The sequence below is a fragment of the Mobula hypostoma genome, chromosome 16 (genome assembly GCF_963921235.1).
Source record: "Mobula hypostoma chromosome 16, sMobHyp1.1, whole genome shotgun sequence".
Classification (NCBI taxonomy): domain Eukaryota; kingdom Metazoa; phylum Chordata; class Chondrichthyes; order Myliobatiformes; family Myliobatidae; genus Mobula; species Mobula hypostoma.
The window spans coordinates 42,526,699-42,541,130 of NC_086112.1; the positions used below are offsets into that span (position 1 = coordinate 42,526,699).

Sequence of the window (14,432 nt, forward strand, 5' to 3'; positions counted from 1 at the left end):
AAATCATACCAAATAACACGTAAAAATACACAGCCTATATAAAGTAGAAATAATGTATGTACAGTGTAGTATCACGTATGGGAATTGGGAAGACAGCGAGCACACTGATGATGGTGTGTTAGACTGAGTCGTTGCAGTTTGGGGTGGTGTAGTGGCCCCCACCATCCAGGCAGTGACCCGATACCGATCCGCGAAGCATGCAGCGGTGCAGCGGTAGCTGGGAGGCACACAGCATATCTTTAAGAAAAAAACCGAAATAAACATGCTAATTAATTAGGTGTCGCCCGGCACTTAAATGTCGGCCCAGATCAGAGGCGATTGCCGACTGCCTCGCCTCTGATCTGAGCCGACAATTACGTGCTGGGTGGCACCTAATTAATTAGCATGTTTATTTCGGCTTTTTTCTTAAAGATGTGCTATGTGTCTCCCGGCTACCGCTGCATTCTCTGCAAATCAGTATCTGTCCGCGGCCTGAGAGTTGGGGTGGTGGGACACTGGGGTGTCATCTCATCGTCATCTGTTTCCATTAGGGCAGGCAGCTCATCTTCTCCTATGACTGCCCGCCTTGATGTCGAAGGTTGAGGTTCGTTGTCTGCTGTGGCTGATGTGGAAGGCTTGCTTGACTGCTGAGCCTCATGCATTTTTCTATCATACAGTTCTTTGTAAGCACTCAAACCATCCTGCAAATATCCCCTAAACCTACGTACCCTTTCAAAATTAAAGTCGTACTTTATCATTGCAGTGAAAATCTCACGCAGTTGCTTCACATTCAGTTCGCTACTGCATTCGGTTTCGATTGTTATCCTTCCCTCTTCCAATTGCATCAGCTTTTCATCTATCAGTTCTTGGTCATGGGATGCCAAAACCTCTTCAACATCATCTTCGTCAACTTCCACAAGCCAAACTCACGTTGTCCTTACTTCGTTCACCATGATCAAAACGCTTAATTATGTCTAGTTTTACGCTAAGTGTAACACCCTTATGAGCTCTTTCAGGCTTTTCCGACACATTAGAACTCATTTTGCAAACAGCTGCTCACAGGCATGTGTTTAAGCAATGCCAGTGAGAATGGAGTTCCGAATCCGGGGAAGAGCGGCTGCTCGGGGTGCGCACTGCCTTTTATCGCATGCTGCTTTTTTCGCGCGCTGATTTTTTTTTCATAACGGTGAAAACACCTTCTGTTAGCAAAAACAGGGAACTAACGTAGGTCTTTCGTAACAGTGAGGTTTCGTAAAGCGAACGTTCGAAAAGCAGGGGACGCCTGTATTGTTACTTTGCAATATATGCATATTGTTATCTGTGTAGCTATATATTAACAATTTGGAAGAGAGGGCCAGGTGTTGCATTATCTAAGTTTGCTGATGATACTAAATTGAGTGGAAAAGCAAATTGTGCAGAGGTTGAGGAGAGTCTGCAGAAATACATAGATGGGTTAACCGAGTGGGCAAGGATCTGGCAGATGGAGTACAATGCTGGTAAATGAGAGGTCATTCATTTTGGAAGCAAAAATAGAATATCAAAATATCACTTAAATGGTGAAAGGAAGCATGAGAGGCTACGTCATTAAATATATTTAAGATACCGATAATTTTTTTGTACAGTAGGGGAATTAGGATTATGGGGAAAACAGAAGAACATAAGAACATAAGAAATAGGAGCAGGAGTAGACCATCTGGCCCATTGAACCTGCTCCACCATTCAATAAAATCATGGTTGATGTGGCCATGGACTCATCTCCACCTACCTGCCTTTTCCCTCTAACCCTTAATTCCTCTACTATGCAAAAATCTATCCAAATTAAATATATTTACAGAGGTAGCCTCCACTGCTTCACTGGACAGAGAATTCCACAGATTCATCACTCTTTAGGAAAAGCAGTTCCTCTTCATCTCCATCCTAAATTTACTTCCCGAATTTTGAGGCTATCTATGTCTCCTAGTTCTAGTCTCACCTACCAGTGGAAACAACTTTCCTACCTCTATCCTATCTATCCCTTTCATAATTTTATACATTTGTATAAGATCTCCTCTCATCCTTCTGAACTCCGCGAGTACAGTCCCAGGCGACTCCATCTCTCCTCATAGTCTAACCCCCCATCTCTGGAATCTACCTGGTTGATTCTCCGCATGCCCTCAGTATATCCTTCCTCAAGTAAGGAGACCAGAGCTGCACACAGTACTCCAGATGCGGCCTCAACTATACAGTTGTAGCATAACCTCTTTACTCTTAAAATCAATCCCTTTATCAATGAAGGCCAACATTCCATTTGCCTTCTTGATAGCCTGCTGCACCTGCAATTCATGCACATGCAATCCCAGGTCCTCCTACACAGCAGCTGGCTGTAATCTTTTACCATTTAAATAATAACCTGATCTTCAATTTCACTTTCCAAAGTAAATGACCTTGCAATTACCAACATTACACTCCATCTGCCAGACCCTTGACCACTCAATTAAACTTTCTATATCTCTCTGCAGACTCTGCGTATGCTCTGCACAATTTGCTTTTCCACTTAATTTAGTGTCATCAGCAAACTTAGATACACTACAATATTTCAACAATGAGATGGGTTGGGAACTTACCTGAGCATTCTTTTATTTCATTAGTTATCCATGGCTGGCTCTCCCCACCCTTACTGTCCTTGCTTTTAACTGGAATATACTTTTGTTAAGCACCATGAAAAAATCTCTTTGAAAGTCTTCCACTGTTCCTGAACCATCCCATAATATAGCCTGTGTTCCCAGTCTATCCTATTCAATTCCCTCCTCATCCCGTTGTAATCTCCCTTGTTTAGGAATAATAAACTGGTTTTAGATCAAACTATTGCACCCTCCATTTGTATGACAAACTCAGTCATGCTGTGATCACACTTACCGAGAGGATCCTTAACTACAAGATTGCTCATTTTACCTGTCTCATTGCATAGGACCAGATCCAAGATGGCATGTTCCCTTGTAGGTTCAGTAACATGCTGTTCTAGAAAGCTATCACATATGCATTCTATGAAGTCCTCCTCAAGACTGCCTCGACCAACTTGATTCACCAAATCTATGTGCAAGTTAAAGTCCCCACAATAACTGCTGTTCGATTCTTCAATGCCTCAGATATTTCTCCGTTTAGTGCCTGTGCCATTGTAATATTATTATTTGGAGGCCTATAGACCACTCCCACCAGTGATTTTTTTCCCTTTACTATTCCTAATCTTTACCCAGATGGATTCAACATTCCGCTCCTTAGACTTTATATTGTTTCTCACTATCGCCCTGATCTCATCCTTAATTAAGAGCGCTACCCCACCTCCCTGACCTTCCTGCCTATCCTTCCGTTATACCTGATATGCTTGGATATTTAATTCCCAATCCTCTCCACCCAGCAATTACGTTTCTGTAATGGCCACTAAATTATACCTCTTTATACCGATTTATACCAATTTGTGCCACAAGTTCACTGACCTTGTTATGAATACTACGGACATTAAGATAAAGTTCCCTTATACCCATTGTGCCTTTAAAATCTAGTAATCTTTGTCTCTTATGCACTTGACTTTTCTGCACTCCACCCTTACTTTTCTCTTTTTTAACTTTTGCTTTTGATTTATCTTTATCCACAATTTTCTCTTTTACTTTAACCATACTTCTCCAATATGTTGAACCCACCCTCCTGCTATTTAGTTTAAAGCCCTATCCACTACCCTAGTTATGTGATTCACCAGGATCCAGGTCCCATCATGGTTCAGGTGGAGCACGTCTCAATGGAATAGCTCCCTCCTTCCCCAAAACCGGTGCCAGTTTCCATGAATTCAAACCCACTTCTTCCACACCAATCCTTGAACCACACATTTAACTTTCTAATCTTCTTAACTCTGTGCCAATTTGCACATGGCTCAGATAGTAATCCAGAGATTACCACCTTTTTGGTTCTGCTTTTTAATTTAGTCCTTAGCTGCTCAAATTCCCTCATCAGAATCTCTTTCTTTGTTCTATCTATGTTGTTGATACCCACATGGACCACAACAACTAAATCTTTCCCCTCCCACTGCAAATTTTCTGTAGGTCAGATAAGATGTCCCGAACCTGGGAACCAGGCAGGTACTACAGTATTTGGGACATTCTATACCTGCGACAGAGAACTTTGTCTATTCCTCTAACTATACTACCCCAATCACCACAACATTTCTCTTCTCTCCCCCCTCTTGAATGGCTCTCTGAACCACAGTGGCATAGTTAGGTTGCTCATCCTTCCTACAGCCCCCACTCTCATCCACACAGGGAGCAAGAATCTCAGACCTGTTGGACAAGCTCAAGGGCTGAAGCTCCTCCAGCACTGTATCTTGGATTCCACTACCTGCCTCACTCACAACCACATCCTCTTGTCCCTGACCACAGACTGAATTTGCGACAGCTAATCTAATGGGTATCCTGAAACAAGAGCATCAAGGTAACTCTCTCCTCCTCTGATGTGTCACAGTGTTTGAAGCTCAGATTCCAGGTCATCAACTTTGAGCCTGAGTTTCTCGAGCAGCCAACACTTGCTGCAGATATGGTCACCAGGAATCACAATGGGGTCCACCAGCTCCCATGTCATGCTACTACAGAACATCACCTGATCCTGCATCCTCCTTCCTTTATTTAATTAGTTGTAGTTTGGTGCCTTTTTATTCAACCACTGCAAAAGTTTTGCCCGCTACTCAACTGTGCCTTCTCACCGAAGCCTGTTGAGCCTCTTGAGCCAAAGTTGGTAAACTCTGCTCTCCCCACCAGTGAACTATACCATGAAGTGACTTTTAGTCCCACCTTGTTAGGCCTACAACTTCGCCACTATTCTAATTATTAGTTCAGTTTTTTCTTTGAAAAACAGACTAATCGCCTCCATTACTGCTAGCACTAGTGAACTGCTTATGCAAAAGTGAAAAAACTAGCCGTCCAAAACAAGGGATAGACCGGAAAAATATTCCTTTGCGGCTCCTGTAAGGCAACCAAACACAAGTTATATAAGCAGCTGTGACACAGCTAGGCGGAGGTGAGTCCACAGTCAGATCAGCCACAATCTTATTGAATGGCGAAGCAGGTTTGATGGCCCAGATGGCATACTCTTGCTCCTATTTCTTATGATTTTGTAGACTTAACTTTGACTAATGTTTCTCCATCATCATAGATCTGTAAAGGACATACCACATTAACAATCTCATCTCTAAGGAAGCTCTTGATTGTCGATTGTTCGGGCAGTTGGAGGCAGTGACGAAACTATGAACTTTAGCACATAAAGATTTGACATTTGGTTTAACCGCACTTGTATTGCATTAGCTTGTGCTAACTCTAATCTTGACATACAGTACATTAGCGTCAGACTAATGTTTAAGTGTATAGAGTACTTCAAGTTAATGTAACTTAATATAACAGAACATTGGTTTGTACTATTTATGATTCACGAAAGGAAAGATTTTTTAAAAGACTTACCCACATGTCCTCCTCCCATAGTATACGTTTTTCCAGATCCTGTTTGTCCATAAGCAAATACAGTGGCATTGTAACCCTCAATTGCTGATGCCACTAAAGGCCTTACACAAGCTAAGTATACATCTTCTTGCGAGGATTTTTGACCAAATACAAGATCAAATGTAAAAGCACGATCTCTCCCAATTACAACCTGTTGTGTGTTTGGAACAACTCGAACACAAACTTGATGGTTGTGAAGGATCTCTTTTGGAAGGAGAGGCCGAATTCTCACAGCAACTTTCACTGCAATCTCTTCCATAGTAGATGTTTGAAAATTTTGATGTTTAAAACAGCTCTTTTACTTCTATGCATGCATTTTGAAGGTTATTTTTCTTCCATGTTCAGATGTGTGTAGACTTAAAAGAAAAAAGTATGCATGTTAAAACCTTATGAATGTGATAAGTTAGTTAACTAGACTACAAAAAATGAACAAACAACAAAAACAACAGTTACATTTTTAGATTTTAAAAAAATGATGGATCGAGTAGGGAGGTGAAAGAGTGAATTTTCTAAAAAGCCTTTGAAAAAGTATCACACAATAAACTAATAGGGCAAAGACTTCTGCACAGTACTGTAGAAATTTAATGTATTGCACTGTACTGCTGCCACAAAAGAAAACATATTTCATGACATATGTGAGTGATGATAAACTTGATTTTGATATGGGTCTCTTGTGGACTGAGAGTGGGAAGGGGGCAGGCAGAGGGGAATTATGGTTGCGAAAGGGTTGGAGGAGATGGGAGGGAGTGGGAAGCACCAGAGAGACATTCTGTAATCATTAATAAACCAATTGTTTGGACTCAAATGACCTTGCCTGATGTCTCAGAGCTGTGTGTGTCTGCACCTATGCCACCCCCAGCCCTGGCTTTCCTTCTCTGTCACCTGTCCTGGACCCCTCCCATAGTACTCCACCCTCCCCATTCCCAATGTTCTTATGCTCCCAGCAGATTTACAAACTCACTCTCTGCTCCACATTGATAAATACAGTACTGTGCAAAAGTCTTAGGCAGCTAGCTATATGTACTGTATATATGTGCCTGAGACTTTTGCACAGTACTATAAATAATTGCTAAATGTATTTGGCATCAGGCACATAAAAGCTAGTGTGTGATCAGTAGAGACAGAGAAGAACAAAAAAATGACAAAGAGCAGATGAAGTCAGATAAGAAAAGGGGAGAGGGAAGATAAAGAGGCTATAAGATGACAACTGGAATTAGCTAAAGGAGAGATAATGGACAGATAGAAGCAGATGGGGGAAGGAATGAGGAGGGTAGGCCAGAGAAGAAGAAACCAGGGTGGATAGGTGTGTGGATAATGGGCAGATGGAAATAGGACAGGATTACAAGGAGAGAGAAAACCTAGAGAGAGTACAATCGTCCCTGATAACTACAGCTGCGAAAGGTGCATCCAGCTGCGGCTCCTGACAAACCGAGTTTGGGAACTGGAGCTGGAGCTGGATGAACTTCGAATCATTCGGGAGGCAGAGGCAGAAATAGAGTGGAGTTACAGGGAGATAGTCACCCCTAAGAGTCAGGAGACAGGTAGCTGGGTGACTGTCAGGAGAGGGAGGGGGAATAGACAGAATGAGCAGAGCACCCCTGTGGCTGTTCCCACCAATAATAAGTATATCGTTTTGGATATTGTTGACGGGGACGACCTACCAGGGACAAGTTGCAGTGATTGTGTCTCTGGCACCGAGATGGGACCCTCAATTCAGAAGGGAAGGAGGGAAAAGAGGAGAGCAGTAGTGATAGGGGATTCGATAGTTAGGGGGACAGATAAGAGGTTCTGTGGAAGAGATCGAGATTCCCGGATGGTCTGTTGTCTCCCTGGTGCCAAGGTCCGCGATATCTTGGATCGAGTTCTTGGGATTCTCAAGAGGGAGGGTGAGTAGCCGGATGTCGTGGTCCACATAGGGAACAATGACGCAGGTAGGAAGAGTGAGGAGGTCTGAAACGTGAGTTTAGGGAGTTAGGCGCCAAGTTAAAGGACAGGACCTCCAGGATAGCAATCTCAGGATTGCTACCAGTGCCACATGCAGGCGGGTTTAGAAATAGTAAGATAGCGCAGATCAACACATGGTTGAAGACATGGTGCAGGAGGGAGGGCTTCAGATTTATAGATAATTGGACAGTTTTCCAGGGAAGGTGGGACCTGTTCCGACAAGACGGTTTACATCTGAACTGGAGGGGGACAAATATTCTTGCAGGTAGGTTTTCTAGAGAGGCTCTGGTGGATTTAAACTAGATACAAAGGGGGAGGGGAACCAGAGTGTAGGAACACATGTAGGGAAGAAGGAAGAAAAAGAAAATAGTAAAGTTGTTTGCACCGGTAGTGATAAACAGAGAGTAAGAGGTGGAAAATTTCTTAAATGCATTTATTTTGACGCTAGGAGCATTATAAGAAAGGTGGATGAGCTTAAAGCATGGATTAATACCTGGAAGTATAATGTGGTAGCTATTAGTGAAACATGGTTACAGGAGGGGTGTAATTGGCAACTAAATATTCCTGGATTTAATTGCTTCAGGTGTGATAGAATCAGAGGGACGAGCAAGAGAGGTGTTGCATTGCTTGTTAGAGAAAATATTACAGCAGTGCTCTGGCAGGATAGAATAGAGGGCTCGTCTAGGGAGACTATTTGGGTGGAATTGAGTAATGGGAAAGGTGTAGTAACTCTTATGGGGGTGTATTATAGACCACCAAATGGGGAGCGAGAATTGGAGGAGCAAATTTGTAAGGAGATAGCAGGTATTTGTAGTAAGCACAAGGTTGTGATTGTGGGAGATTTTAATTTTCCACACATAGACTAGGAAGCCCATACTGTAAAAGGGCTGGATGGTTTGGAGTTTGTAAAATGTGTGCAGGATAGTTTTTTTGCAGCAATACATAGAGGTACCAACTAGAGAAGGGGCAGTGTTGGATCTCCTGTTACGGAATGAGATAGGTCAGGTGACGGAGGTTTATGTTGGGGAGCACTTCGGGTCCAGTGATCACAATGCTATTAGTTTCAATACAATTATGGAGAAGGATAGGTCTGGACCCAGGGTTGAGATTTTTGATTGGAGAAAGGCTAACTTTGAGGAGATGCGAAAGGATTTGGAAGGAGGGGATTGGGACAATTTGTTTTATGGGAAGAATGTAATAGAGAAATGGAGGTCATTTAAAGGTGAAATTTTGAGAGTACAGAATATTATATTCCTGTTAGGTTGAAAGGAAAGGTTAAAAGTTTGAGAGAGCCATGGTTTTCAAGGGATATTGGAAACTTGGTTCGGAAAAAGAGAGATATCTACAATAAATATAGGCAGCATGGAGTAAATGAGGTGCTCGAGGAATATAAAGAATGTAAAAAGAATCCTAAGAAAGAAATTAGAAAAGCTAAAAGAAGATATGAGGTTGCTTTGGCAAGTAAGGTGAAAATAAATCCCAAGGGTTTCTACCGATATATTAACAGCAAAAGGATAGTGAGGGATAAAATTGGTCCCTTAGAGAATCAGAGTGGACAGCTATGGGTGGAGCCAAAAGAGATGGGGGAGATTCTGAACAATTTCTTTTCTTCAGTATTCACTAAGGAGAAGGATATTGAATTGTGTAAGATAAGGGAAACAGGTAGGGAAGTTATGGAAACTATGATGATTAAAGAAGAGGAAGTAGTGGAGCTTTTAAGGAATATAAAAGTGGATAAGTCTTCGGGTCCTGACAGGATATTCCCTAGGACCTTGAGGGAAGTTAGTGCGGAAATAGCAGGGGCTCTGACAGAAATATTTCAAATGTCATTCGAAATGGAGATGGTGCCGGAGGATTGGCATATTGCTCATGTTGTTCCATTGTTTAAAAAGTGTTCTAAGACGAAACCTAGCAATTATCGGCCTGTGAGTTTGATATCAGTGGTGGGTAAATTGATGGAAAGTATTCTTAGAGATGGTATATATAATTATCTGGATAGACTGGGTCTGATTAGGAACAGTCAACATGGATTTGTACGTGGAAGGTCATGTTTGACAAATCTTATTGAATTTTTTGAAGAGGTTACTAGGAAGGTTGACGAGGGTAAAGCAGTGGATGTTGTCTATATGGACTTCAGTAAGGCCTTTGACAAGGTCCCACATGGAAGGTTGGTTAGGAAGGTTCAATCATTAGGTATTAATATTGAAGTAGTAAAATGGATTCAGCAGTGGCTGGATGGGAGACGCCAGAGAGTGGTGGTGGAAAACTGTTTGTCAGATTGGAGACCAGTGACTAGTGGTGTGCCTCAGGGATCTGTACTGGGTCCAATGTTATTTGTCATATACATTAATGATCTGGATGATGGGGTGGTAAATTGGATGAGTAAGTATGTATATGATACTAAGATAGGTGGAGTTATGGATAATGAAGTAGGTTTTCAAAGCTTGCAGAGAGATTTAGGCCAGTTAGAAGAGTGGGCTGAAAGATGGCAGATGGAGTTTAATGCTGATAAATGTGAGGTGCTATATTTTGGTAGGACTAATCAAAATAGGACATACATGGTAAATGGTAGGGCGTTGAAGAATGCAGTAGAACAGAGGGATCTAGGAATAATGGTGCATAGTTCCCTGAAGGTGGAATCTCTTGTGGATAGGATGGTGAAGAAAGCTTTTGGTATGCTGGCCTTTATAAATCAGAGCATTGAGTATAGGAGTTGGGATGTAATGCTGAAATTGTACAAGGCATTGGTGAGGCCAAATTTGGAGTATTGTGTACAGTTTTGGTCACCGAATTATAGGAAAGATGTCAACAAATTAGAGAGAGTACAGATAAGATTTACTAGAACATTACCTGGGTTTCATCACCTAAGTTACAGAGAAAGGTTGAACAAGTTGGGTCTTTATTCTTTGGAATGTAAAAGGTTGAGGGGGGACTTGATAGAGGTATTTAAAATTATGAGGGGGATAGATAGAGTTAACGTGGATAGGCTTTTTCCATTGGGAGTGGGGGAGATTCAAACAAGAGGACATGAGTTGAGAGTTAAAGGGCAAAAGTTTAGGGGTAACATGAGGGGAACTTCTTTACTCAGAGAGTGGTAGCTGTGTGGAACGAGCTTCCAGCGGAAGTGGTTGAGGCAGGTTCGATGTTGTCGTTTAAAGTTAAATTGGACAGCTATATGGATAGGAAAGGCGGTTTATGGGCTGAGTGCAGGTCGGTGGGACTAGGTGAGAGTAAGAGTTTGGCATGGACTAGAAGGGCCAAGACGGCCTGTTTCCGTGCTGTAATTGTTATATGGTTATATAGATGAACCAATGTGAGTAGGAAAGGAAAATGAGGGAGTGGGCTACATGAAATTGGAAAATGTTCAGACCATTGGGTTGTAGGCTACCCAAGTGGAATATGAGATTCTGTTCTCCAGTTGGTGTTTGGCTTCACGAAGACCATAGAGAAGGCCAAAGTCAGACGGGATGGTGTGGGAATGAGAAGAGGAATTGAAATGATATGCAATTGGAAACTCAAGAAGATAGTACTTGCTGACAAATATTGGTGATATACAAAATGGTCTTCTAGTCTATGATTGGTGTTGCCAAGCCTGAATACCTACCTCACATGCAAGAGTTGTTTAGCTCCCTGGATAGTGCTGGGGAAGGTGGTGTAGAGCAAGTGTTACCCCTCCTATGATTGCAGGAAAAAGTGCTAGATACAATCTCAAAAAGTTGAAATAGATTTGTCAAAAAATTGAAATAGATTTGTCAAAAAATATTCCCCTTTCATAAATCAATGTTGAATCAGAGTCAGATCAATTCACTATACAAATAACTTTTTTAGCCCACCATAACCATGCTGACTATCAGATACGCATCTATGATCTTTCCATTTTCCAGCACTTGGCCCATAGCTTTCTGTGTCCTTGTGATTCAAGTGCTCATCCAGATACACTTTCAATATTGCACAAGTACCTACCTCCATCATTTCAACATATTTCAACTAAACTCTGGGAGAAAGAATCTTCTTCAATACTTACCTAAATGTCCATCTTCTTGCTGTAAAACGATTCCCTTTGGCTTTAGACACCACTGCAATGAGACAAAGTTTTATTACTGTCTACTTTATTAATGCCCCTCACAATTTTATAGAGTCATAGAGCCATACAACATGAAAACAGGTTTTTTGGCCATCCAGGTCTGTGTCAACTGTCAACAACAGTAATCCTACATTAATCCCATTTTTTAATTCTCTACTTCACTCAGCTCGCTTTAAACCTGCTGTACTCAAAGGAAAACAAATCTAGCCTATCCAGTCCCTCCTTAAAATGAAACACTCCATTCCAGACAATATCCTGCTCAATGACCTCTGCACCCTTTCCAATGTAATCACTTTCTTCCTATAGTGTGGCAGCCACAACTGCACAGAGTCCTTCCGCTGTGGCCTAACACTATTTCATCAGGTTCACCTCACTGTTTTATATTCTGTGCACTAACTATTGAAGGTATGTATCTTTTGGCCTTATTAATCATCTTATCCACATTCTGCCACCTTCAAGGCCCCTTGGGCTTTACTCTAAGGTCTCAATGTTCCTCAGTTCTCCCTGGAACCCAAGTATTTATCTTTACGTGTCCTAGTTATACAAATGCTCCCGAAATGCATTGCCTCACACTTACCAGGAATAAGATCTTTCTGCTTTTGTTTCACCAATCTGACCAAGTCATCAATAGCATTCTGTAAACTAAGATTACCTCTTCACTATCCAACACCACAGTCAAATTTTGTGTCTCCTGTGAATATACTGATTATGCCTCCTCCATTTTCATCCAAATTTTTAATATATATTATAATCACTAAGGATACCAGCACCAATCACTATCATCATTGTTTTTAATTTTGCCTTTTTATCATGTTTGCTGCTGGCTATAATTGGAGATAGACTCATATGTTTGTATATTCTGTAACAAGCTGATACTGATTAACATTTTTTGATTTCACTAACTACATGGCAGTGTAATTTCTCCTTAACTTTCTAAAGCTCCTCCTCACCAGAGTTCTCTCCGCCTCCACCTCCACTCTTCAATTAATTTAAATCTTTTTCTACAACCTTAGAGTTGTTTGATTTGCTAGGCTCTAGGTCCCAGTCTGACACATGAAGCCTGTCCAAGTGGAAATGCTTCTTCTTTCCCCTTATCGTAAACTTTCTTCGATCCACCCGATGCAAAGACACCACGTACTACGGTGAATGTAACTTTAACTCTTTATTAGCAAGTTACCAGAGAGAACCCTCCTTAAGCAATCTCTTGGGTTGCTCTGGAGGTCTCTGGCTTCTGAAGCAAATACAGTGCTTTTTATACATATGCAGTCACGTACATAGATACAGGTGGGTTCACCCCCCCCTTAGTTTCTGTACAGATGAGTAGTGTTTAACTTATCAGACATAAATTGTTCGTGTAACAGCTTAATTACCCTGATGTCTGGAAACAGCCAGACATAAGCTTACCCCTCAGAGCTTCCCACCCTTGAAACAGGCATTCCTTATAATGCTTATCTAGCAAGCGCTAGGTTTCTTACAGCAGTTAATCAAACAATGGTACAAGCTGTTCTTAAGCAAGGACTGAAGTAACATGGGTCGCATACCAAGAATAATATTACCCGCTCAGCTTATCTTGTGAGAAACACTTGTGCTTCTATGCTTTTTGCCAAACTCTTAGCCGCTATGACCCTTACAAAATAGCCAGGGTCACAAGAGGCCTGCGAGATGCTAACTTCTTAACATTACATTACACCCTGAACTGAAGCAATTGCACTATTAATTGAAATCCATTTCTCTCACATCAATCTTTCTCCTAACAAGGCATATTTCCATCTGGCTGAGGTAAAATCCCAAGAGTATTAACTCCCTGGGCCTCCTGTCCCATGATCCTCTCATATCCCTTTTGCCAATCACCTGTCCAGCTCTTGGCTCCATCCCTCCCCCTCCTGTCTTCTCCTATCATTTTGGATCTCCCCCTCCCCCTCCCACTTTCAAATCTCTTACTAACTCTTCCTTCAGTTCGTCCTGACGAAGGGTCTCGGCCTGAAACGTCGACTGTACCTCTTCCTAGAGATGCTGCCTGGCCTGCTGCGTTCACCAGCAACTTTGATGTGTGTTGCAAGAGTATTAACTTTATGGTTCTACTATTAATCTGATATTCTTTCAGTAGATCCCTTTTCTTTCTCCTATCCACATCATTAGCTTCAGTGAGGATGACACTGGAGTGAGATCTCCAGTAGATTTTCCCCTGCCATACCGTTTCTGACCAGACCTAAGGAGACTTCTTTAACTTTGGGAGGCAACATAGCCTTTAGGTCACATGCCCGCAGATCCACAGAACAGTACCCAGTTTCTTAGCTAGTCACTTGAACGTTCCCTTCCATTCCCAATATTTGAAGGACACTTGTACACAATTGTGTGTTCAGTTTATTCATGCGCTCTTGGACAGGTTCCAGGCTCTAAGGCACCTCCAACCTTATCTTCTATAAAGGAACAGTCGACGTTTCAGGAACCCCTGCATCAGAACTCAAATCCATGTTGTGCGATTCTAAATCCAGAACAAACTATGAAACTCCCGATACTCTAGCCTCGATCTCTGCAGCAGAACGGCGATAATCTCCCAACTGTTGCCGACACCAGGAACGTTTCTGGAATTACTGGACCGAGCCTCGGGGCTGCGGTCACTCACTGTCAAATAGCCACTGGCGGCTCTTTACCGAAATGCTTCGGCCGGAGCCTCTCGTTTCGCTTTATCGTTGAGTTGCAGCTGAGACATTTCACTTATTTATTCGCCAAGGATTTGCTCCTTGCCCTGGGCTTACCTGCCGCCCGACTTCTCCCCGACTCCATTTACTCTGCCTCTGCCGCCAGCTTTCTGTTTACCGTTGTCGCCTAGCAACGTGACTCGAGCTCCGCGCGGCCGCCCGCTCCGCGGTGAGAGCGGTGCGCGGACCGGAAGCGGCGATTCGTGC

At 42.3% G+C, this 14,432-nt stretch overlaps 1 protein-coding gene across 2 annotated transcripts in view; it reads right to left on the reverse strand.

The window, feature by feature from the left end:
* The window catches only part of LOC134357350 (kinesin-like protein KIF27), a 67,899-nt gene extending 53,478 nt beyond the window's left edge, over positions 1-14,421 (reverse strand). The window contains exons 1-3 of one of the 2 annotated variants that reach the window (XM_063068806.1): positions 14,283-14,421; positions 11,464-11,515; positions 5,457-5,851 (exon numbers count right to left, since the gene is read on the reverse strand). In XM_063068806.1, coding sequence (XP_062924876.1) covers positions 5,457-5,754 — 298 coding nt within the window. In that variant the 5' untranslated portion in view covers positions 5,755-5,851; positions 11,464-11,515; positions 14,283-14,421. Of the gene's footprint in view, positions 1-5,456; positions 5,852-11,043; positions 11,195-11,463; positions 11,516-14,282 lie in introns of those variants that run through there. The other variant, XM_063068807.1, reaches the window with a different exon arrangement.
* Positions 14,422-14,432: the final 11 nt, after the last annotated feature.